Raw genomic sequence first — 25,237 nt, 5'->3', positions numbered from 1 at the left:
TCCCTGGAAATTTTTTCCTTGTGTGACTGCTCCCCAGCCTTTCAGGCTGGCATCCGTGGTCACCAGGACCCAGTCCTGAATGCCGAATCTGTGGCCCTTTAGTAGATGAGCACTCTGCAGCCACCACAGAAGAGACACCCTTGTCCTTGGAGACAGGGTTATCCGCTGATGCATCTGAAGATGCGATCCGGACCATTTTTCCAGCAGATCCCACTGAAAAGTTCTTGCGTGAAATCTGCCGAATGGAATCGCTTCGTAAGAAGCCACCATTTTTCCCAGGACCCTTGTGCAATGATGCACTGACACTTTTCCTGGTTTTAGGAGGTTCCTGACTAGCTCGGATAACTCCCTGGCTTTCTCCTCCGGGAGAAACACCTTTTTCTGGACTGTGTCCAGAATCATCCCTAGGAACAGCAGACGTGTCGTCGGAGACAGCTGCGATTTTGGAATATTTAGAATCCACCCGTGCTGTCGTAGAACTACTTGAGATAGTGCTACTCCGACCTCCAACTGTTCTCTGGACCTTGCCCTTATCAGGAGATCGTCCAAGTAAGGGATAATTAAGACGCCTTTTCTTTGAAGAAGAATCATCATTTCGGCCATTACCTTGGTAAAGACTCGGGGTGCCGTGGACAATCCAAACGGCAGCGTCTGAAACTGATAGTGACAGTTTTGTACCACGAACCTGAGGTACCCTTGGTGAGAATGGCAAATTGGGACATGGAGGTAAGCATCCTTGATGTCCAGGGACACCATATAGTCCCCTTCTTCCTGGTTCGCTATCACTGCTCTGAGTGACTCCATCTTGATTTGAACCTTTGTATGTAAGTGTTCAAATATTTCAGATTTAGAATAGGTCTCACCGAGCCGTCTGGCTTCAGTACCACAATATAGTGTGGAATAATACCCCTTTCCTTGTTGTAGGAGGGGTACTTTGATTATCACCTGCTGGGAATACAGCTTGTGAATCGTTTCCAATACTGCCTCCCTGTCGGAGGGAGACGTTGGTAAAGCAGACTTCAGGAACCTGCGAGGGGGAGACGTCTCGAATTTCCAATCTGTACCCCTGGGATACTACTTGTAGGATACAGGGGTCCACTTGCGAGTGAGCCCACTGCGCGCTGAAACTCTTGAGACGACCCCCCACCGCACCTGAGTCCGCTTGTACGGCCCCAGCGTCATGCTGAGGACTTGGCAAAAGCGGTGGAGGGCTTCTGTTCCTGGGAATGGGCTGCCTGCTGCAGTCTTCTTCCCTTTCCTCTATCCCTGGGCAGATATGACTGGCCTTTTGCCTGCTTGCCCTTATGGGGACGAAAGGACTGAGGCTGAAAAGACGGTGTCTTTTTCTGCTGAGATGTGACTTGGGGAAAAAAAGGTGGATTTTCCAGCTGTTGCCGTGGCCACCAGGTCCGATGGACCGACCCCAAATAACTCCTCCCCTTTATACGGCAATACTTCCATGTGCCGTTTGGAATCTGCATCACCTGACCACTGTCGTGTCCATAAACATCTTCTGGCAGATATGGACATCGCACTTACTCTTGATGCCAGAGTGCAAATATCCCTCTGTGCATCTCGCATATATAGAAATGCATCCTTTAAATGCTCTATAGTCAATAAAATACTGTCCCTGTCAAGGGTATCAATATTTTCAGTCAGGGAATCCGACCAAGCCACCCCAGCGCTGCACATCCAGGCTGAGGCGATCGCTGGTCGCAGTATAACACCAGTATGTGTGTATATACTTTTTAGGATATTTTCCAGCCTCCTATCAGCTGGCTCCTTGAGGGCGGCCGTATCTGGAGACGGTAACGCCACTTGTTTTGATAAGCGTGTGAGCGCCTTATCCACCCTAAGGGGTGTTTCCCAACGCGCCCTAACTTCTGGCGGGAAAGGGTATAACGCCAATAATTTTCTATCGGGGGAAACCCACGCATCATCACACACTTCATTTAATTTATCTGATTCAGGAAAAACTACAGGTAGTTTTTTCACACCCCACATAATACCCTCTTTTGTGGTACTTGTAGTATCAGAAATATGTAACACCTCCTTCATTGCCCTTAACATGTAACGTGTGGCCCAAATGGAAAATACGTTTGTTTCTTCACCGTCGACACTGGAGTCAGTGTCCGTGTCTGTGTCTGTGTCGACCGACTGAGGTAAATGGGCGTTTTAAAGCCCCTGACGGTGTTTGAGACGCCTGGACAGGTACTAATTGGTTTGCCGGCCGTCTCATGTCGTCAACCGACCTTGCAGCGTGTTGACATTATCACGTAATTCCCTAAATAAGCCATCCATTCCGGTGTCGACTCCCTAGAGAGTGACATCACCATTACAGGCAATTGCTCCGCCTCCTCACCAACATCGTCCTCATACATGTCGACACACACGTACCGACACACAGCACACACACAGGGAATGCTCTGATAGAGGACAGGACCCCACTAGCCCTTTGGGGAGACAGAGGGAGAGTTTGCCAGCACACACCAAAACGCTATATTATACAGGGACAACCTTATATAAGTGTTTTCCCTTATAGCATCTTAATATATAATAATATCGCCAAATAAGTGCCCCCCCTCTCTGTTTTAACCCTGTTTCTGTAGTGCAGTGCAGGGGAGAGCCTGGGAGCCTTCCTAGCAGCGGAGCTGTGTAGGAAAATGGCGCTGTGTGCTGAGGAGAATAGGCCCCGCCCCCTTTTCGGCGGGCTTCTTCTCCCGTTTTTCTGACAACCTGGCAGGGGTTAAATACATCCATATAGCCCCAGGGGCTATATGTGATGTATTTTTAGCCAGCATAGGTACTTTCATTGCTGCCCAGGGCGCCCCCCCAAGCGCCCTGCACCCTCAGTGACCGTTGGTGTGAAGTGTGCTGAGAGCAATGGCGCACAGCTGCAGTGCTGTGCGCTACCTCATGAAGACTGAGAAGTCTTCAGCCGCCAATTTCTGGACCTCTTCTCCCTTCAGCATCTGCAAGGGGGTCGGCGGCGCGGCTCCGGTGACCCATCCAGGCTGTACCTGTGATCGTCCCTCTGGAGCTAGTGTCCAGTAGCCTAAGAAGCCAATCCATCCTGCACGCAGGTGAGTTCACTTCTTCTCCCCTAAGTCCCTCGTTGCAGTGAGCCTGTTGCCAGCAGGACTCACTGAAAATAAAAAACCTAACAAAACTTTTACTCTAAGCAGCTCTTTAGGAGAGACACCTAGATTGCACCCTTCTCGGCCGGGCACAAAAACCTAACTGAGGCTTGGAGGAGGGTCATAGGGGGAGGAGCCAGTGCACACCACCTGATCCTAAAGCTTTTACTTTTGTGCCCTGTCTCCTGCGGAGCCGCTATTCCCCATGGTCCTGACGGAGTCCCCAGCATCCACTTAGGACGTCAGAGAAAATACATTTAAGCTCAGTGTTCATACATCCACCTTTGTTTCTGACTTTAATCAATATATTTGATTAAATCCCTGGCTGGGTCCGCGCCAAGTGGGGACGCCGAGTAACACTCAGTTGGAGCACACCGCCAGAAACAGTTGCAGTACATTCTATTCAGAGGCAGTTGCCGTTCAGAACAAGGCCATCCACCCATGATTGGCCGCGTCCCCTCTCTGGCACTGAAGCCTGTGCAATGTATTGGCGGCCATGTTTGTAATAAAAATGGCACTGTACTACAAGAAGCGTGACTAAGCCCTAGGTAACAACAACAAAGAAATACAAATTGCGTACAGTAAGTACAGCACAAAATAACTGACAGCAATATGAAAAATCCTTTTCTCGTAGTCCGTAGAGGATGCTGGGGTCCAAATTAGTACCACGGGGTATAGACAGGTCCCCCAGGAGCCATTGGCACTTTAAGAGTTTGAGAGTGTGGGCTGGCTCCTCCCTCTATGCCCCTCCTACCAGAATCAGTCTAGAAACTGTGCCCGAGGAGACGGACATCTTCGAGAGAAGTATTTAACACAGATAGTGGTGAGATTCATACCAGCTCACACATAAAAGGCACATCAAGCTAACGAGCTTGAAACACTCAGCAACTGCATAAACATTACTTGCCAAGTAACAATGCAGTACATAACTTAACCAAAGAAGTACAGAACCAGATAAAACGAAGCGCTGGGCGGGTGCCCAGCATCCTCTACGGACTACAAGAAAATGATTTACCGGTAGGTAACAAAAATCCTATTTTCTCTTACATCCTAGAGGATGCTGGGGTCCACATTAGTACCATGGGGATGTACCAAAGCTCCCAGAACGGGAGGGAGAGCGCGGAGGCTCCTGCAGGACTGATTGACTGAACTTCAGATAATCAGAGACCAAAGTATTGAACTTGTAAAACTTTGCAAACGTGCTCGACCCAGACCAAGTTGCAGCTCGGCAAAGTTGCAATGCAGAGACAGCCCGGGCAGCCGCCCAGGAAGATCCCACCTTACGAGTAGAGTGGGCCTTAACAGATCCGGAGGCTTGCATCTGTGGTTAGAAGGATCCAGTCCTTAATCCCGAACCTGCGGCTCTCCAGGTGAGGTAATTGTAGCCACCAGAGGAGCGAAATCCTGGCCTTCGGCGACAGACGTATTCTCTGGTGCATGTGGAGATGAGATCCTGACCACTTGTCCAGGAGATGCAGTTGAAAGGCCCGAGCGTGGAACCTCCCATACTGGAGAGCCTCGTAAGAGGCCACCATCTTCCCCAACAGGCGATTGCATTGATGAACCGACACCCGGACTGGCTTCAGGACATCCCGGACCATTGTTTATATCACCAATGCCTTTTCCTGTGGAAGAGATACCCTCTGCACTTCTGTGTCTAGGATCATTCCCAGAAAGGACAACCTCTGGGTTGGTTCCAAATGTGACTTTGGAAGGTTCAGAATCCAACCGTGGATCCTGAGGAGGCGGGTCGTGAGAACAATGGACTGCAACAACTTCTCCTTGGACGATGCCTTTATCAGCAGATCGTCCAGATATGGAATGATGTTCACCCCTTGTTTGCGGAGGAGAACCATTATCTCTGCCCTCACCTAGGTAAACACCCTTGGTGCTGTGGAGAGGCCGAATGGCAGGGCCTGGAACTGAAAATGACAGTCCAGCAATGCAAAGCGGAGATAAGCCTGATGCGGCAGCCAAATCGGAATGTGAAGGTACGCATCCTTGATATCCAGGGATACCAGGAATTCCCCCTCTTCCAGACCTGATATCACCGCCCTGAGAGACTCCATTTTGAACTTGAACTCCCTTAGAAAGGGGTTCAATGATTTTAGGTTCAGAATGGGCCTGACCGATTTGCAAAAGAGGAGGAACTGGCACAATGACCTGTGCCTCCACCAACTTTTGGACAGCTTCTTGTAGGACAGTGCTGTATGCCAGCAGAGCTGGTAAGCCTGATTTGAAAAAACGATGAGGAGGGAGACTTTGAAATTCCAGCCTGTATCCCTGGGATACAATATCTATCACCTAGGGATCCAGGCCGGACGATACCTAGACGTGACTGAATTGTCTGAGTCTCGCTCCCACTGGCCCCACCTCCAGGCCGCGCAGTCCACCGTCATGCGGAGGACTTTGGCGTACCTGAAGCAGGCTTTTGTTCCTGGGAACCTGCAGCAGCAGGTTTCTTGGACTGAACTCGACCTCCGCTAAAGAAGGTATTGGACGGTCTGGCCTTTCTAGGCTTGTTAGGCCGAAAGGACTGTGTTGCTGAAGAAGAGAAGGATTTTTTCGGAGTAGGTGCAGCTGAGGGAAGAAACGGAGACTTACCCGCTGTAGCCGTGGATATCCACGCGTCTAAAGCTTCCCCAAAGAGAGCCTGACCTGTATAGGGTAGGGACTCCACACTCTTTACGGATTCCGCGTCGGCCGACCACTGGCGCAGCCACAGTCCCCAACGAGCTGATACAGACATGGAAGAGATTCCCGCAGCCATGGAACCTAGGTCTTTCATGGATTCTACCATAAAACCTGCTGAATCATGAAGGTAGCGTAAATATACTTCAACATCACCCTTATCCATCGTACCTCGTATCCAAATCCTCTAGTAAGGTAGCCGACCACTTTACTATCGCCTTTGCAATCCATGCACTAGCATTAGTGGGACGTAATATGGCCCCTGAAGCAGTGTACATTGTTTTAAGTGTGTTATCATTTTCCGATCAGCCAGCTACTTTAAGGCGGTAGATCCTGGAACAGGTAAAACCACCTTCTTTGAGAGTCTGGACACAGATGCGTCAACAATCGGCGGGTTTTCCTGTTTTTTTTCTATCCTCCTCAGGGAAAGGAAATGCCACCTGTACCCGTTTAGGGATGTGGAATTTATTCTCAGGGTTTTCCCATGCTTTCTCAAATATAGCATTCAACTCCTTTGACGCAGGGAAGGTTAACGAGGCTTTCTTATTTTTATTGAAAAAAGCCTCCTCAACCTGCTCAGTTGTGGTATCCTTAATATGTAACACATCCCTGATAGCCTCTATCATCAATTGCACCCCCTTTGCAAGAGATGCAGACCCCCGAAACACATCCCCATCACCGTCTGTGGTGTCAGAATCGGTATCCGTGTCAACCTGCGTGACATGTACAAGCGCACGTTTGTGGGGGTATATAGCGGAGCGTCCCGTGGTACCAGAAACGGGCCATGCTGCCATAGAGTTCTGTAATACCTGGGTTGCAGATTCATTACTTGCAACCCTGTCATAAATCTGAGAAATCGAAGATTTGATAGAGGAAAACCACTCAGGCTCCCTTGCTGGTATCTGTGCTAAACCAATGCTATCCTGATTACATGAAATGGGATCATCCTGGGAGGACAAATCCTCTGTAGCATATGACACAGTGCCCCTGGACATAGCTAAAGGAGACCACCAAACACTCCAAACACACACAGGGGATGGCAGACAGAGTCCCCCCCCCCCCCCCCCCCCCCAAGAATGGCAAGAGAGACACAGAGATTGGAGCCAACCCACACACAGCACTTTTATACCAAAGGGAGACCCCTTTTCAGCGCTGACTGTGTACCACAATAGGATACACAGTCGTCACCTCCCCCCCCCCCCCCCCCCTTCTACAACCCCCTGGTACCGTTTGTAGATAGCTGGAGTTGCTGTGGAGGGACCTGATTCTCCTTGTCAGCGCTGTGCAGGTAGGAAAATGGTGCTGAACGCTGCTGGGTCCGCTCTGAGAAGCTCCGCCCCCTTAATGGCGCTGTCTTCCCGCTCTTCATCAGATTACACTGGCCTGAGGATTTAGTGCTGGCTGAGATCCGGGGACCCCGACAGGCTTCTGGACCAGTGTAGGGTGTCGCGCAGGTTTAGGGCGCCCCTCATAGTGCCGCACCATGTACCTCTGAGCCATCCACTGCACTCCTATCCTGTTGCCACCATCTTCATACCGACCCCCGCTTGCTAGGGGGGTCGGTGTCTCACTCGCCACCGATTCTTCAGCTCTGCAAGGGGGTGGCGGCATGCTGCTGGGGCGAGCGGTCCCCTGTGGCGGAGAACGATCAGAACTCTCTGGAGCTCAGTGTTCAGTCAGCAGAGACAGTGGCTCAGACCCCACAGGGCGGACACTGCTCCCCCCCTCAGTCCCTCACTGCAGGGAGGCTGTTGCCAGCAGCCTCCCTGTAAAATAGTAAGCTCTAAAAAAAACTTTTTTCCAGGAAAACTCAGGAGAGCTCCCCTAGCTGTGACCGGCTCCTCCGGGCATATTTTCTAAACTGAGTCTTGTAGGAGGGGCATAGAGGGAGGAGCCAGCCCACACTCTCAAACTCTTAAAGTGCCAATGGCTCCTGGTGGACCCGTCTATAGCCCATGGTACTAATGTGGAACCCCAGCATCCTCTAGGATGTAAGAGAAAATAAGATTTCACTCACCGGTAAATCTATTTCTCGTAGTCCGTAGTGGATGCTGGGGACTCCGTAAGGACCATGGGGAATAGACGGGCTCCGCAGGAGACTGGGCACTCTAAGAAAGAATTAGGACTACTGGTGTGCACTGGCTCCTCCCTCTATGCCCCTCCTCCAGACCTCAGGTAAGGAAACTGTGCCCGGAAGAGCTGACATTATAAGGAAAGGATTTTGGAATCCAGGGTAAGACTCATACCAGCCACACCAATCACACCGTATAACTTGTGATAACATACCCAGTTAACAGTATGAACAACAACAGAGCATCAGCCAACCTGATGCCATCATAACATAACCCTTTATTAAGCAATAACCATATACAAGTATTGCAGAAGAAGTCCGCACTTGGGACGGGCGCCCAGCATCCACTACAGACTACGAGAAATAGATTTACCGGTGAGTAAAATCTTATTTTCTCTAACGTCCTAGTGGATGCTGGGGACTCCGTAAGGACCATGGGGATTATACCAAAGCTCCCAAACGGGCGGGAGAGTGCGGATGACTCTGCAGCACCGAATGAGCAAACACAAGGTCCTCCTCAGCTAGGGTATCAAACTTGTAGAATTTTGCAAAAGTGTTTGAACCCGACCAAGTTGCTGCTCGGCAAAGCTGTAATGCCGAGACCCCTCGGGCAGCCGCCCAAGAAGAACCCACCTTCCTTGTGGAATGGGCTTTTACTGATTTTGGATGCGGCAATCCAGCCGCAGAATGAGCCTGCTGAATCGTGTTACAGATCCAGCGAGCATCAGTTTGCTTTGAAGCAGGAGCACCCAGCTTGTTGGATGCATACAGAATAAACAGCGAGTCAGTTTCCCTGACTCCAGCCGTTCTGGCTACATAAATCTTCAAAGCCCTGACTACATCTAGTAACTTGGAATCCTCCAAGTCACGAGTAGCCGCAGGCACCACAATAGGTTGGTTCAAATGAAAAGATGACACCACCTTTGGCAGAAATTGCGGACGAGTCCGTAATTCTGCCCGGTCCATATGGAAAACCAGATAGGGGCTTTTACATGACAAAGCCGCCAATTTTGACACACGCCTAGCCGAAGCTAAAGCCAATAGCAAGACCACTTTCCACGTGAGATTTTTTAACTCCACGTCTTAAGTGGCTCAAACCAGTGAGATTTCAGGAAACTCAACACCACGTTAAGATCCCAAGGTGCCACTGGTGGCACAAAAGGGGGCTGAATATGCAGCACTCCCTTTACAAAGATCTGAACTTCAGGAAGAGAAGCCAGTTCCCTTTGAAAGAAAATGGATAGGGCCGAAATCTGGACCTTGATGGACCCTAATTTAAGCCCATAGTCACTCCCGACTGTAGGAAGTGAAGGAAACGGCCCAGCTGGAATTCCTCTGTAGGGGCTTCTTGGCCTCACACCAAGCAACATATTTTTGCCATATACGGTGATAATGTTTTGCTGTCACGTCTTTCCTAGCCTGTATCAGCGTAGGAATAACTTCATCCGGAATGCCTTTCTCCGCTAGGATCCAGCGTTTACCGCCATGCCGTCAAACGCAGCCGCGGTAAGTCTTGGAACAGACAGGGCCCCTGTTGTAACAGATCCTGTCTGAGAGGCAGAGGCCATGGGTCCTCTGCGAGCATTTCTTGCAGTTCCGGATACCAAGTCCTTCTTGGCCAATCTGGAACAATGAGTATTGTTCTCACTCCTCTTTTTCTTACGATTCTCAGCACCCTGGGTATGAGAGGAAGAGGAGGAAACACATAAACCGACTGGAACACCCACGGTGTCACTAGAGCGTCCACAGCTATCGCCTGAGGGTCTCTTGACCTGGCGCAATACCTTTGTAGCTTTTTGTTTAGGCGGGATGCCATCATGTCCACCTGTGGCAGTTCCCATCAATTTGTAAACTGTGTGAAGACTACTTGATGAAGTCCCCACTCTCCCGGGTGGAGGTCGTGCCTGCTGAGGAAGTCTGCTTCCCAGTTGTCCACTCCCGGAATGAACACTGCTGACAGTGCTCTCACGTGATTATCCGCCCAGCGAAGAATTCTGGTGGCTTCCGCCATCGCCACCCTGCTCCCTGTGCCGCCTTGGCGGTTAATATGAGCCACTGCGGTGATGTTGTCTGATTGAATCAGCACGATTTGTCGCGAAGCAGGGTCTCCGCTTGACTTAGGGCGTTGCATATGGCCCTTAGTTCTAGGATATTGATGTGAAGGCAAGTCTCCTGACTTGACCACAGACCCTGGAAATTTCTTCCCTGTATGACTGCCCCCCACCCTCGGAGGCTTGCATCCGTGGTCACCAGGACCCAGTCCTGAATGCCGAATCTTCGGCCCTCGAGAAGGTGAGCACTCTGCAGCCACCACAGAAGAGACACCCTGGCCCTGGGGGATAGGGTGATCAGCCGATGCATCTGTAGATGTGATCCGGACCACTTGTCCATCCCATTGAAAGGTCCTCGCATGGAACCTGCCGAAGGGAATGGCCTCGTAAGATACCACCATCTTTTCCCAGGACTCGCGTGCAGTGATGCACCGACACCCGTTTTGGTTTAAGAGGTCTCTGACCAGTGTCATGAGTTCCTGAGCCTTCTCCGTCGGGAGAAAAACCTTCTTCTGGTCTGTGCGTCGTAGGAATCAGCTGCGACTTTGGAATATTCAGAAACCAGCCGTGCTGTTGTAACACTTCCCGAGAGCGTGCTACGCTGATCAGCAACTGCTCTCTGGACCTCGCCTTTATGAGGAGATCGTCCAAGTATGGGATAATTGTGACTCCCTGCTTTCGCAGGAGCACCATCATTTCTGCCATTACCTTGGTAAATATTCTCGGTGCCGTGGAGAGACCAAACGGCAACGTCTGGAATTGGTAATGACAATCCTTTACCACAAATCTGAGGTACTCCTGATGAGGTGGATAAATGGGGACATGCCGGTAAGCATCCTTTTTGTCCAGACACCATAAAATCCCCCTCTTCCAGGCTTGCAATGACCGCTCTGAGCGATTCCATCTTGAACTTGAACCTTTTCAGGTAAATGTTCAGGGATTTTAAATTCAAATGGGTCTGACCGAACCGTCCGGTTTCGGTACCACAAACATTGTGAAATAGTAACCCCTTCCCTGTTGAAGGAGGGTAACCTGCACCACCACCTGCTGGAGATATAATTTGTGAATTGCCTGTAACACTAATTCCCTCTCTAAGGGGGAAGCTGGCAGGGCCGCCGGTGAGGGGGCATCTCCTCAAAGTCCAGCTTGCATCCCTGAGACACAATATCTATTGCCCAGGGATCTAACAGGGAGTGAACCCACTTGTGGCTGAACTTACGCAGGCGTGCCCCCACCGGGCCTAGCTCCGCCTGTGGAGCCCCAGTGACATGCAGTGGATTTTTGTAGAGGCCGGGGAGGACTTCTGTTCCTGGGACCTAGCTGTGTTGTGCAGCTTCCTTCCTCTGCCCCGCCTCTGGCAAGAAAGGACGCACCTCAGACTTTCTTGTTTCTTTGTTCGAAAGGCTGCATTTGATAATGTCGTGCTTTCCTAGGCTGTGCAGGTATATACGGCAAAATATCAGAATTACCAGCTATAGCTGTGGAGACCAGGTCCGAGAACCCTTCTCCACACAATCCTCAGCCTTACATATGCCTCTTTAAGTTGGCATCATCTGTCCATTGCATATTCTACAGGACACGTCAAGCAGAAATCGACATAGCTTTGTCTCTAGGACCCAGTATACTCATGTCTCTTTGGGCATGTTTTATATATATATTATTCAATCTGAAATTCACCTACAAGAGCAGCAAAACCCAAGTGGAATTCCTGGACCTGGTACTTTCCACAGAAGAAAATAAGATCACCACTAAAAACTACATTAAACCAGTTGATACAAATAGTTACTTACACTATGATAGTGCCCACACCACCAGCTGGAAGAATAATATACCATATTCGCAATTGTATCGTATCAAACGTAACTGCACAGACCCAGATACGTACAAAGAGCAATCAGAAATTTACATCAACAGGTTCAGAGAACGTGGATATCCAGAAAGTATCCTCAACACTGCCCGGAGCAAAGGAAATAATCTGGAACAGAAAGACCTTCTGGAAATAAAGACTAGGGACCAAAAGAGAAAATTTGTAGCTCCCTTCATCACACAATACAGTAGCAATGAAAAAAAGATCCGAAACATCTTTACCAAACATTGGCACATCCTGAAAATGGATCCAATACTGAATCAAGTACTCCCAGACCGTCCGGAAATCATTTTCAAAAAATCTAGAAACTTAAAAGAAATCCTTGCTCCAAGTCAGCTGAAAACATCTACAAAAAGCAATATCCAGACTATGCCCAGTTGCACAGGAACATACAAATGTGGAAGATGTATCGTCTGCAAATTTGTGCACCCCAATAGAAAAACCTTTCATGACTCATCTAACAAAACAGAATTTAAAACAAAACAATTCATCAATTGCAACACAACTTCTGTTATTTACCTGGCTGAATGTGGATGTGGACTAAAATACGTTGGCAAGACCAAGCGCCCTCTCAAATTGAGGATACAGGAACACCTCCGCAATATTAAAAATAAAGTGGAAAGCCACCCACTTTCAAACCATTTCCTGACTCATCATTCTTCCAACACAGACACTTTCACATTTAAGGGTTTGGAAAAAGTCTCATTAGGAACAAGAGGTGGAGATCTCCCAAAACTGTTGTCTCAACGAGAAATGTACTGGATATTCACCTTAAATACCCTGAGCCCATCAGGTCACAATGAAGGATACGAAATTGCCCCCTTCCTTTAAACCAATTCATCCTCCAAAAAATGCCTTCTCTACACTGTAGTTCCCTTTCCTCATTTTTTCCATCTAAATATATTTTATTAACTATCGAATTAAGTGTTATATCCTTAAAAATTACCACTGAGAAGCTACTAGAACCTAAAAAATTTTTTTATGTTGCTAATTTGTTATATAAAACATTATGTAGTAAACAGATGGAAACACAATTGTCCTGGGCTGCGTTCCATGCGCGGCTCAAAATTCCCCATAATATGGTACCCTTTGTTACAGATACCATCTGGGTGTATTTATGACTCATTACATTAGTATTTCAGTTTGATTCACTTTTCAATATGCATTTCTGAATATGTATTTCCGGTTAAGTATTGCGTTCCACCGATACTGCGTTCCATATGCACTTCTGTTTTGCATGTGGGTTCCCCTAACATAGCGTCATGAGGTTCGCCATGGGTCACGTGCCCGTTACTCACCACACAATGTATCACAACCATCTGTAATGTACCCACCATCTATGTGTATTTATTATACTAGCATTATTATTTGTTTTGATGTTAAATCATTAGAAGCTTCTTCCATATTTCACTTTACAAATTGTCTTTCCGGTTAAACATTGCGTTCCACCGGTACTGCGTTCCACATGCACTTCCTGTTTGCAAGTGGGATTCTCCAAAATTAGCGTCATGCGGGTCACCATGGGTCACGTGCCCGCTACGCGCCACGTACCGCCAACAATGTATTCTAACCATCTATAATGTATGCACCGCCGGACATACTACTTCCGGTACGTTATTTCCGGATAACACGAGTATCGCGTCTGACGCGACTTCCGGTCCACAGTTAAAACATTGATATTTGTTTCTGGTGCATAAAATCGTATACCTTCCTATGTCTATAACTTTTCTCTGTTGTTAGCCACTTTATACTTTTACAAATCACTCCTTTGTTGCCCCTGACGAGGTATAAAAACCGGAAGTGATTTGCATAATTGGGCGCCTCCCACTTATCTCACAAAGGGATAAAAACAGTCAGAACATGGTTAGTCCCTATAGACACTCCTGAGGAAGCCTTTTATAGGTGAAACGCGTTGAGGACCTGTTCTGAACCCCCTTGACTCAGACTTACACGGTGGATATACCCCGGACCACGGAAAAAATCCTGGACTATCCAGATAAGCTTTATGAACTCTTTCTTTGAGAATATATATTTTTTATGTTTCCTTTTTATGAATTAAAACCTACATATTTTTTAGCCTGTGATATATTTATCTACACACGGCAATACATGAAGTCCGCCACTCTCTAAACATACGAAGGAAAGCCGCTCTTGACAAAAAGTTCATATTTAAAAGCTGTTTGGTGTTCATATTCTGGTACGCTTAATACCTATCGTCTTCTATGAATTCCAATATATTTACTAAGTGATTTCTGCACTATGAGAGGTGCCTCTCGCTCTGATTATTTACAGACCGGTGCATTTGCAAACTGATGATTGAGAGAACATCCACATTGACGTCCAATCTGGGGACCAATTGCGGTGAAAAATACTAAAAACATTTGATGTGCCCACTATAGATCATACTTCTGGTACGCATATTACCTATAGATAAGACACTATACACAACCTAATTCGGTGTGAAGATACTGCACTATTAGGCGCTTGTCCCTCCCCCTTGTTTTTTTCATATATATATATATATATATATATCTCTTAAGACAGCATCTTTAATGTATATATATATATCTCTATATATACATATATATATCTACATACTAGGGTCTCAATCTCTGTTGATAAGGTAACTGTCCACGCTGCCACAGCGCTATAAACCCATGCCGACGCCATCGCCGGTCTGAGTAGTGTACCAGAATGTGCACGCTATCTGCAGGATCCCTGAGAATAGCTGTTACGACAGGGCTACCTTTTGTGACACCCTAGGGGAAGATTCCCATCGTATCCTGGCCCTAGTCAGGAAAGGATACTGCCTGAGAATTCTTTGTGGGAAACTGCAGTCTCTTGTCTGGAGATTCCCGCTCTTTTTCATCATGAGAGGAGGAAAATTTACCTCAGCTTTCTTCCCCTTAAACATGTGTACCCTTGTGTCAGGGACAGATGAGTCATCAGTGATATGCAAATCATCTTTTATTACAATAATCATATATTGAATACTTTCCTGCCATTTTGGCTGTAACTTTGCATTATAGTAGTCAACACTGGAGTCAACCTCCGTGTCGATATAAGTGTTTATTATTTTGGATAGTGAGCATTGAGAGACTCTGAAGGTCTCTGCGACAGAGGGACAGACATGGCTAGATTTCCTGTCTGTTCTCTAATCTCTTGTGCCATAAATTCACCTTAGCACTTACACATATCCAAACAGGTGTCGGCGTTGTCGACTGAGACACCCTCTCACACACATATTAGCTCCATCTCCTCCTTAGGGGAGCCTTTTACCTCAGCCATGTCGACACACACGTACCGACACACCACACACACAGGGGATGCTCTATTTGAAGACAGTTCCCCCACAAGGCCCTTTGGAGAGACAGAGAGAGAGTATGCCAGCACACACCCCAGCGCTATATGACCCAGGAATCACACAGTAACGTAGTGTTAACCCAGTAGCTGCTGGATATATTGTTTTTACGCCAAATTTATGTGCCCCCCCTCTCTTTTCACCCCCGTCAATCGTGCTTCTGCAGGGGAGAGCCTGGGGAGCTTCCTCTCAGCGGAGCTGTGGAGAGAAAATGGCGTTGGTGAGTGCCGAGGAAGAAGCCCCGCCCCCTCAGCGGCGGGCTTCTATCCCGCGATTTTGTGTAAAAATAATGGCGGGGGCTCATGCATATTACAGTGCCCAGCTGTATATATGCCCTATTTGCCAGGAGGTACTCAATTGCTGCCCAGGGCGCCCCCCCTGCGCCCTGCACCCTACAGTGACCGGAGTGTGTGGGTTAGTGTGGGAGCAATGGCGCACAGCTGCAGTGCTGTGCGCTACCTCATATGAAGACAGGAGTCTTCTGCCGCCGATTTTGACGTCTTCTTGCTTCACCCGCCGGCTTCTGTCTTCTGGCTCTGCGAGGGGGACAGCGGCGCGGCTCCGGGAACGGACGACCAAGGTTAAGTTCCTGTGTTCGGTCCCTCTGGAGCTAATGGTGTCCAGTAGCCTAAGAAGCGCAACCTAGCCGCAGTTAGTAGGTTTGCTTCTCTCCCCTCAGTCCCACGTAGCAGTGAGTCTGTTGCCAGCAGAAGCTCTCTGAAAATAAAAAACCTAACAAAATACTTTCTTATTAGCAAGCTCAGGAGAGCCCACTAAAATGCACCCAGCTCCGTCCAGGCACAGATTCTAACTGAGGTCTGGAGGAGGGGCATAGAGGGAGGAGCCAGTGCACACCAGTAGTCCTAATTCTTTCTTAGAGTGCCCAGTATCCTGCGGAGCCCGTCTATTCCCAATGGTCCTCACGGAGTCCCCAGCATACACTAGGACGTTAGAGAAATGGGGATTAAACAAAACAAAGGTTGTCCATGATAGCCTTGTAAAGGTTCTCACTAACTTTTTTAGTGTCATTTGTGCTTGTACAGTTTCTTCATAATCACGGACAGAAACTAGGGCAGGCGGTGTGAATGGTGTAATGTTTATCATTACTGCCTCACAGCACTGAGGTCATGAGTTTTATTGCCACCTCAGCCCTAACTGTGTGGAGTTTGTATATTCTCCCTGTGCTTGCGTGGGTATTCTCCAAGTACTCCGGTTTCCTCCAACAATCCAAAAATATACTGGTAGGAATTGGCTTCTAAATAAAAATAAGATTTTACTTACCGATAAATCTATTTCTCATAGTCCGTAGTGGATGCTGGGGACTCCGTCAGGACCATGGGGGATAGCGGCTCCGCAGGAGACAGGGCACAAAAGCAAGCTTTTAGGATCACATGGTGTGTACTGGCTCCTCCCCCTATGACCCTCCTCCAAGCCTCAGTTAGGTACTGTGCCCGGACGAGCGTACACAATAAGGAAGGATCTTGAATCCCGGGTAAGACTCATACCAGCCACACCAATCACACCGTACAACTTGTGATTTGAACCCAGTTAACAGTATGATAACAATGAAGTAGCCTCTAAAAAAGATGGCTCACAACAATAATAACCCGATTTTTTTGTAACAATAACTATGTACAAGTAATGCAGACAATCCGCACTTGGGATGGGCGCCCAGCATCCACTACGGACTATGAGAAATAGATTTATCGGTAAGTAAAATCTTATTTTCTCTAACGTCCTAGTGGATGCTGGGGACTCCGTCAGGACCATGGGGATTATACCAAAGCTCCCAAACGGGCGGGAGAGTGCGGATGACTCTGCAGCACCGAATGAGAGAACTCCAGGTCCTCCTCAGCCAGGGTATCAAATTTGTAGAATTTAGCAAACGTGTTTGCCCCTGACCAAGTAGCTGCTCGGCAAAGTTGTAAAGCCGAGACCCCTCGGGCAGCCGCCCAAGATGAGCCCACCTTCCTTGTGGAATGGGCATTTACAGATTTTGGCTGTGGCAGGCCTGCCACAGAATGTGCAAGCTGAATTGTACTACAAATCCAACGAGCAATAGTCTGCTTAGAAGCAGGAGCACCCAGCTTTTTGGGTGCCTACAATATAAATAGCAAGTCAGACTTTCTGACTCCAGCCGTCCTGGAATTATATATATATTTATATATATTTTCAGGGCCCTGACAACGTCTAGCAACTTGGAGTCCTCCAAGTCCCTAGTAGCCGCAGGCACCACAATAGGTTGTTTCAGGTGAAACGCTGACACCACCTTAGGAAGAAACTGGGGACGAGTCCGCAGCTCTGCCCTGTCCGAATGGAAAATCAAATATGGGCTTTTGTAAGACAAAGCCGCCAATTTTGACAATCGCCTGGCCGAGGCCAGGGCCAACAGCATGGTCACTTTCCATGTGAGATATTTCAAATCCACAGATTTGAGTGGTTCAAACCAATATGATTTGAGGAATCCCAACACTACGTTGAGATCCCACGGTGCCACTGGAGGCACACAAGGGCTGTATATGCAATACTCCCTTGACAAACGTCTGGACTTCAGGAACTGAAGCCAATTCTTTCTGGAAGAAAATCTATAGGGCCGAAACTTGAACCTTAATGGACCCCAATTTGAGGCTCATAGACACTCCTGTTTTCAGGAAGTGCAGAAATCGACCTAGTTGAAATTTTTTCGTGGGGCCTTCCTGGCCTCACCCACGCAACATATTTTTACCACATGTGGTGATAACGTTGTGCGGTCACCTCCTTCCTGGCTTTGACCAGGGTAGGTATGACCTCTTCCGGAATGCCTTTTCCCTTAGGATCCGGCGTTCAAACCGCCATGCCGTCAAACGCAGTCGCGGTAAGTCTTGGAACAGACAAGGTCCCTGCTGGAGCAGGTCCTTTCTTAAAGGCCGATGCCACGGTTCCTCTTGGAACAGACATGGTACTTGCTGAAAGCAAATCCCTTCTTAGCTCCCGAGGCCATTAGTCCTCTGTGAGCATCTCTTGAAGTTCCGGTTACCAAGTCCCTCTTGGCCAATCCGGAGCCACGAGTATAGTTCTTACTCCTCTATGTCTTATAATTCTCAATACCTTGGTTATGAGAAGCAGAGAAGGGAACACATACACCGACTGTTACACCCACGGTGTTACCAGGACGTCCACAGCTATCGCCTGAAGGTCTCGTGACCTGGCGCAATACCTGTCCCATTTTTTTGTTCGGGCGGGACGCCATCATGTCCACCTTTGGTCTTTCCCAACGGTTCACAATCATGCGGAAAACTTCCCGATGAAGTTCCCACTCTCCCGGGTGGAGGTCGTGCCTGCTGAGGAAGTCTGCTTCCCAGTCGTCCACTCCCGGAATGAACACTGCTGACAGTGCTATCACATGATTTTCCGCCTAGCGAAAAATCCTTGCAGTTTTGCCACTGCCCTCCTGCTTCTTGTGCCGCCCTTTCTGTTTACGTGGGCGACTGCCGTGATGTTATCCCACTGGATCAATACCGGCTGACCTTGAAGCAGAGGTCTTGCTAAGCTTAGAGCATTATAAATTTGCTCTTAGCTCCAGTATATTTATGTGGAGAGAATTCTCCAGACTTGATCACACTCCTTGTGTGACTGCTCCCCAGCCTCTCAGGCTGGCCTCCGTGGTCACGAGCATCCAATCCTGAATGCCGAATCTGCGGCCCTCTAGAAGATGAGCACTCTGTAATCACCACAGGAGAGACACCCTTGTCCTTGGATATAGGGTTATCCGCTGATGCATCTGAAGATGCGATCCGGACCATTTGTCCAGCAGATCCCACTGAAGAGTTCTTGCGTGAAATCTGCCGAATGGAAGCGCTTCGTAATAAGCCACCATTTTTACCAGGACTCTTGTGCAATGATGCACTGACACTTTTCCTGGTTTTAGGAGGATCCCGATTAGCTCGGATAACTCCCTGGCTTTCTCCTCTGGGAGAAACACCTTTTTCTGGACTGTGTCCAGAATCATCCCTAGGACCAGCAGACGTGTCGTCGGAACAACTGCGGTTTTGGAATATTTAGAATCCACCCGTGCTGTCGTAGAACTACTTGAGATAGTGCTACTCCGACCTCCAACTGTTCTCTGGACCTTGTTCTTATCAGGAGGTCGTCCATTTTCTTTGAAGACGAATCCTCCTTTCGGTCATTACCTTGGTAAGGACCCGGGGTGCCTTGGACAATCCAACGGCATCGTCTTGAAACTGATAGTGACAGTTCTGTACCTCGAACCTGAGGTACCCTTGGTGAGAAAAAGCAAATTTTGGGACATGGAGGTAAGCATCCCTGATGTCCCGGGACACCATATAGTCCCCTTGTTCTTTGCTATCACTGCTCTGAGTGACTCCATCTGGATTTGAACCCTTGTAAGTGTTCAAATTTTTCAGATTTAGAATAGGTCTCACCTAGCCTTCAGTACCACCATATAGTGTGGAGTAAATACCCCTTTCCTTGTTGTCGGAGGGGTAAATTTATTATCACCTGCTGGGAATACAGCTTGTGAATTGTTTTCAATACTGCCTCCCTGTCGGAGGGAGACATTGGTACAGCAGACTACAGGAACCTGCGAGGGGGGAAACCTCTCGACATTCCAATCTGTACCCCTTGGATACTACTTGTAGGATCCAGGGGTCCTGTATGGTCCCAGCGTCATGCTGAGAACTTGGTAGAAGCGGTGGAGGGCTTCTGTTCCTGGGAATGGGCTGCCTGCTGCAGTCTTCTTCCCTTTCCTCTATCCCTGGGCAGATATGACTCTTATAGGGACGAAAGGACTGAGGCTGAAAAGACGGTGTCTTTTTCTGCAGAGATGTGACTTAGGGTAAAAAACTGTGGATTTTCCAGCAGTTGCCCTGGCCACCAGGTCCCATGGACCGACCCCAAATAACTCCTCCCCTTTATACGGCAATACATCTTTGTGCCGTTTGGAATCTGCATCACCTGACCACTGTCGTGTCCATAAACATCTTCTTGCAGATATGGACATCGCATTTACTCTTGATGCCAGAGTGCAAATATCCCTCTGCGCATCTCGCATATATAGAAATGCATCCTTTAAATGCTCTATAGTCAATAAAATACTGTCCCTGTCAAAGGTATCAATATTTTTAGTCAGGGAATCCGACCAAGCCACCTCAGCTCTGCACATCCAGGCTGAGGCGATCGCTGGTCGCAGTATAACACCAGCATGTGTGTGTATACTTTTTAGGATATTTTTCAGCCTCCTATCAGCTGGCTCCTTAAGTACGGCCCTATCCGTAGATGGTACCGCCACTTGTTCTGATAAGCGTGTGAGCGCCTTATCCACCCTGAGGGGTGTTTCCCACCGCGCCTTAACTTCTGGCGGGAAAGGGTATACCGCCAATAATTTTCTATCGGGGGAAACCCACGCATCATCACACACTTCATTTAATTTATCTGATTCAGGAAAAACTACAGGTAGTTTTTTCACCTCACATATAATACCCTTTTTTGTGGTACTTGGAGTATCAGAAATATGTAACACCTCCTTCATTGCCCTTAACGTGTGGCCCTAAAAGAAAATACGTTTGTTTCTTCACCGTCGACACTGAAATCAGTGTCCGTGTCTGGGTCTGTGTCGACCGACTGAGGTAAATGGGCATTTTACAGCCCCTGACGGTGTTTGAGACGCCTGGACAGATACTAATTTGTTCGCCGGCCCTCTCATGTCGTCAACCGGCTTGCAGCGTGTTGACATTGTCACGTAATTTCCATAAATAAGCCATCCATTCCGGTGTCGACTCCCTAGAGAGTGACATCACCATTACAGGCAATTTGCTCCGCCTCCTCACCAATATTTTCCTCATACATGTCGACACACACGTACCGACATACAGCACACACATAGGGAATGCTCTGATAGAGGACAGGACCCACTAGCCCTTTGGGGAGACAGAGGGAGAGTTTGCCAGCACACACCAAAACGCTATAATTATCCAGGGACAACCTTTATATAAGTGTTCCTCCCTTATAGCATTTTAATATATATACATATCGCCAAATCAGTGCCCCCCCTCTCTGTTTTAACCCTGTTTCTGTAGTGCAGTGCAGGGGAGAGCATGGGAGCCATCCCACCAGCCTTTCTGTGAGGGAAAATGGCGCTGTGTGCTGAGGAGAATAGGCCCCGCCCCCTTTTCGGCGGGCTTCTTCTCCGGAGTTTTAGATATCTGGCAGGGGTTAAATACATCCATATAGCCTCAAGGGCTATATGTGATGTATTTTTCGCCATACAGGTATTATACATTGCTGCCCAGGGCGCCCCCCCCCCCAGCGCCCTGCACCCTCCGTGACCGCTGTGTGAAGTGTGCTGACAACAATGGCGCACAGCTGCAGTGCTGTGCGCTACCTGATGAAGACTGAGAGTCTTCTGCCGCCTGGTTCCGGACCTCTTCATCTTCAGCGTCTGCAAGGGGGGTCGGCGGCGCGGCTCCGGGACGAACCCCAGGGCGAGCCCTGTGTTCCGACTCCCTCTGGAGCTATGTCCAGTAGCCTAAGAATCCAATCCATCCTGCACGCAGGTGAGTTGAAAATCTCTCCCCTAAGTCCCTCGATGCAGTGAGCCTGTTGCCAGCAGGACTCACTGAAAATAAAGAACCTAAAAACTTTTTCTAAGTAACTCTTTAAGAGAGCCACCTAGATTGCACCCTTCTCGGCCGGGCACAAAAACCTAACTGAGGCTTGGAGGAGGGTCATAGGGGGAGGAGCCAGTACACACCATGTGATCCTAAAAGCTTGCTTTTGTGCCCTGTCTCCTGCGGAGCCGCTATCCCCCATGGTCCTGACGGAGTCCCCAGCATCCACTTAGGACGTTAGAGAAAAACAACAAACCTAGTGTGCGTGTGCATGTACATTTGTTTAGGGCAGACTAGATGGCCAAGTGGTTTTTATCTGCCATCAAATTCTATGGAGGCAAGTCAAATGTTCTATGCGTTCTCTGCTGGGCTTCTATCAATTTAATTGTTGCTTTGCTTAGACGCCCATTAGCCGCGGCAGTCATATTTTTTCTTGCAGCCTCTGGAGGTGCAAGTAAAAATGTGTGAAAAGTATGTAGTTTGGGTGCCCACAGCACCCAATCTTTGGGCGTCTAAAGATCTTTAGCTGTCAGGTGCATTAACTACTAATGGGCGCCTAAACGGAAGCAACTATTGAATTGCTCTGATAGGCGCCTATTTGTATAGTTGCCCAGCATTCGACACACAGAACATTTGAATCGTTCCCTATGAGACACTGTGCACCTGTCATCTGAGGCTATCCACAGTCATTGCCCCTCTCAATTTATCCTTCTTTTCAAACACTAACTTGGGTGACTTGTGTACTTCTGACAAAGATGAGGGAATAGGCACCTAAATGACATGATGACCACTTCACACATCCTGCATCTGTTTAATGAGAGAACCAGTAACAGTTTGTGCTGTACTTTATTACCAGCTCGCTCATCATTCAGATGTGTGGACCAGGCCTAACTGGTTTACACTAAGCTTACCTGCGGACTTTTCCCATTTCCATGATACGCAAAGCATACATCAGAGAGACTGTTGTTACTACAACATTCTATAGAACCATCCAGCCGTCTGTACACTAAAAAAAAACATGGATACAAAACAAAACCTTTTCATTAGATGTTTCCTCTCGCAGCCTTTGTTACAAAGTTAATAAAAAATATATTGAAAGGTTTGTAATTTATACAACTTACATATATAAGTTTAAGCAAAGTGATCCTATATTATAGGCTAATAAAATGGCAAGCTGTAAACTGATCACAGGATTTTCAGTACCTAGTTTCACATTGCTTGCCTAAGGCTATTGTATATATAATGCACCATAAAGTTCTGCTTCTTTCCGTAAGCAGAGACCAACATACTACCATGGAGAAAGCATTAGCATTGCTGGTTTTGGGTGTGCCTACAGTGCCTCTTAGGAAGAAAGGTCGTTACTGAACGACACCTCCTGGTAATGAGGTAAGAGAGGTTGTTCTGCAGACTCTCCATAAAGTATAAGGTAGGTTAAAAGTAAATCAGGCCACAGTTATTGAAGATTAGTGACAATATTAAAGATACAAGTCATTTAACTCATCAAGATTTCCCCTGCAAAAGGACAAAATAGGTCAGTATTTTGTAATAAATAAAACACAAAAGAATTAATATCTAATGTGGCAGTACAACCTCTCCCATGTAGCAGAACTGATAGAAGCCAGTGCCTAAGACCCTAACCTTTATTATATTCGTATAGCAACTGATTAATGGGCAAATTCCCCGTGCATGCAACACAGGTGGAAATATCTTGCTTCCTTGGAGTCTCAAGGAAATTTAAATAAAAGGAATAATTCCCTCATTTCCATGGCAGCCATAATGAATGGATGCTCTCAAAGAGGATAAATAATATACACTAGTAAAAGGTACCCGCCATATGTTGGGTCACTTCAGACTCTGCGCCACCCTTGCTGTATACTATTCCTCTCCGCCTTCCTCTCCATCCAGTCTAATCTTGGGCTTGCAGTGGGAGCCATTGTTGTGCAGCCACTGCGCAACAGACCGGACAGACCTTAGCCGATTAGTATACAGATATTAAAACAAAAAACAAAAAAGGGGCTGCGCTTGAAAGTGACTTTTTGTTGAATACGTTTCCAAAGGATTTTTTTTCATCCAAACTCACCAGTCACTATCACAGCCAGAAGAAAACATCTGGTCAAACAATGAACACCTGCGTACTCAGGAGGTTGCCAGGCGTTAGTTAGGCCTCATCTTTACTCTCATAACTGTGCAATGGATTACACCTCATCCATCATGAAAGAGTATGTTTGGACGGAAGGTTTCCTTTTTTAAGCCTTATAGGAAATACAAATACAAACATTATTTATCTGAATTCCTACATTTTGGAGAGGTAAACAGAAATTGTCCTGGAAAGAACTAGCAGTGTACTACCTTCTCAGATGTTGGTGGTGGGCAGAGAGTTGGAAGTACTGCATGATCATTGCTTCTGGGGTGGAAGCACAATCCCAATCCACAGTGTTTGAGTGGCTTGCAGAAGTTCAGTGCAGGAGACGGTCCCTGGAAGAAGAGGAACGCTGCGGGCAACTCTTGCCCTCTATCGCCGCATGGCAGCAACGTTGTCCTACGTTGCTGCCATGTGGGCTATAACGGAGTTGAATGCCAGGGTGACCATGGACCAGTTAGAGTAGGAGATAGGCATCACATCGAGATCCATCTGCTTGATATTCCACGAAAAGCTTGGCCAGCTGACTTGAGAGCAGAAAGAGGCCCAGGTTACTTGGCGCCACAACATGCTGGCCAAGTTTGATGGTGGTCACTCAAACACTGTCTGGAAGTTAATGAGAGGAGATGAATCCTGGAACTACAGTTTTGACCTCAAGACCAAACAACAGTTGGTCCAGTGGATCACAGTTGGAGGTACCCTGCCACAGAAGTTCCGACATGAGAACAGCTTGGCCAAGCAGATGGTGGCTGTTTTTGGGGCCAAAACTCGTCATGTAGCTACAGTACCTCTAGTGCAGCAGCGCACTGTCACTGGGGACTGGTTAACCAACGAATGCCTGCCGAAAGTGCTGCAAGTCATTTTTAGGCGCCGTCCAAGAACTCACGCTCGTGATGCCCTTCTCCATCATGACAATGCACTTGCCCACAAATCCAGGAAAGTGGTGGATTTTCTGGCCCATGAACGCATCCAGGAGCTTGGTCATCTGCTGTACAGTCCAGACCTGGACCCCTGCAACTTCTTTATGTTCCCGCAATTAAAGCACAAGATGTGAGAGGAGGCTGCAGTGGAGACCTTCATCCAGCATGTAGAAGACATATCTGCTTTAGACTGTTCCAGTTGCTTCACAAAGTGGTTTGAGCGCATGCAACTTTGCATTGACTCCTCTGGCGAATACTTTGAAAAAATGTAAATGCTCACTTTGTAAATAAAATACTTATACAACTGGAAACTTATTGTGGAAATGAATGTCCACAGCTATGTAACTTTGGGGCTGATTCAGAGATGGACACAGCCGCGCGTCCGTACGAAGCG

The 25,237-nt window shown here is 47.8% G+C and overlaps 1 protein-coding gene across 3 annotated transcripts in view; it reads right to left on the bottom strand.

The window, feature by feature from the left end:
- Positions 1-25,237, bottom strand: part of MBTPS2 (membrane bound transcription factor peptidase, site 2) — a 354,709-nt gene that overhangs the window by 50,102 nt on the left and 279,370 nt on the right. For all 3 annotated transcript variants that reach the window (XM_063955767.1, XM_063955765.1, XM_063955766.1), the window contains exon 8: positions 22,695-22,789. In XM_063955767.1, the coding sequence (XP_063811837.1) occupies positions 22,695-22,789 (95 nt within the window). The remainder of the gene's footprint in view (positions 1-22,694; positions 22,790-25,237) is intronic.

The sequence above is a fragment of the Pseudophryne corroboree genome, chromosome 2 (assembly GCF_028390025.1).
Source record: "Pseudophryne corroboree isolate aPseCor3 chromosome 2, aPseCor3.hap2, whole genome shotgun sequence".
NCBI classification, from domain to species: Eukaryota; Metazoa; Chordata; class Amphibia; order Anura; family Myobatrachidae; genus Pseudophryne; species Pseudophryne corroboree.
The sequence above is the reverse complement of the archived record's forward strand: the minus strand, read 5'-3'. Positions and strand labels throughout refer to the sequence as shown.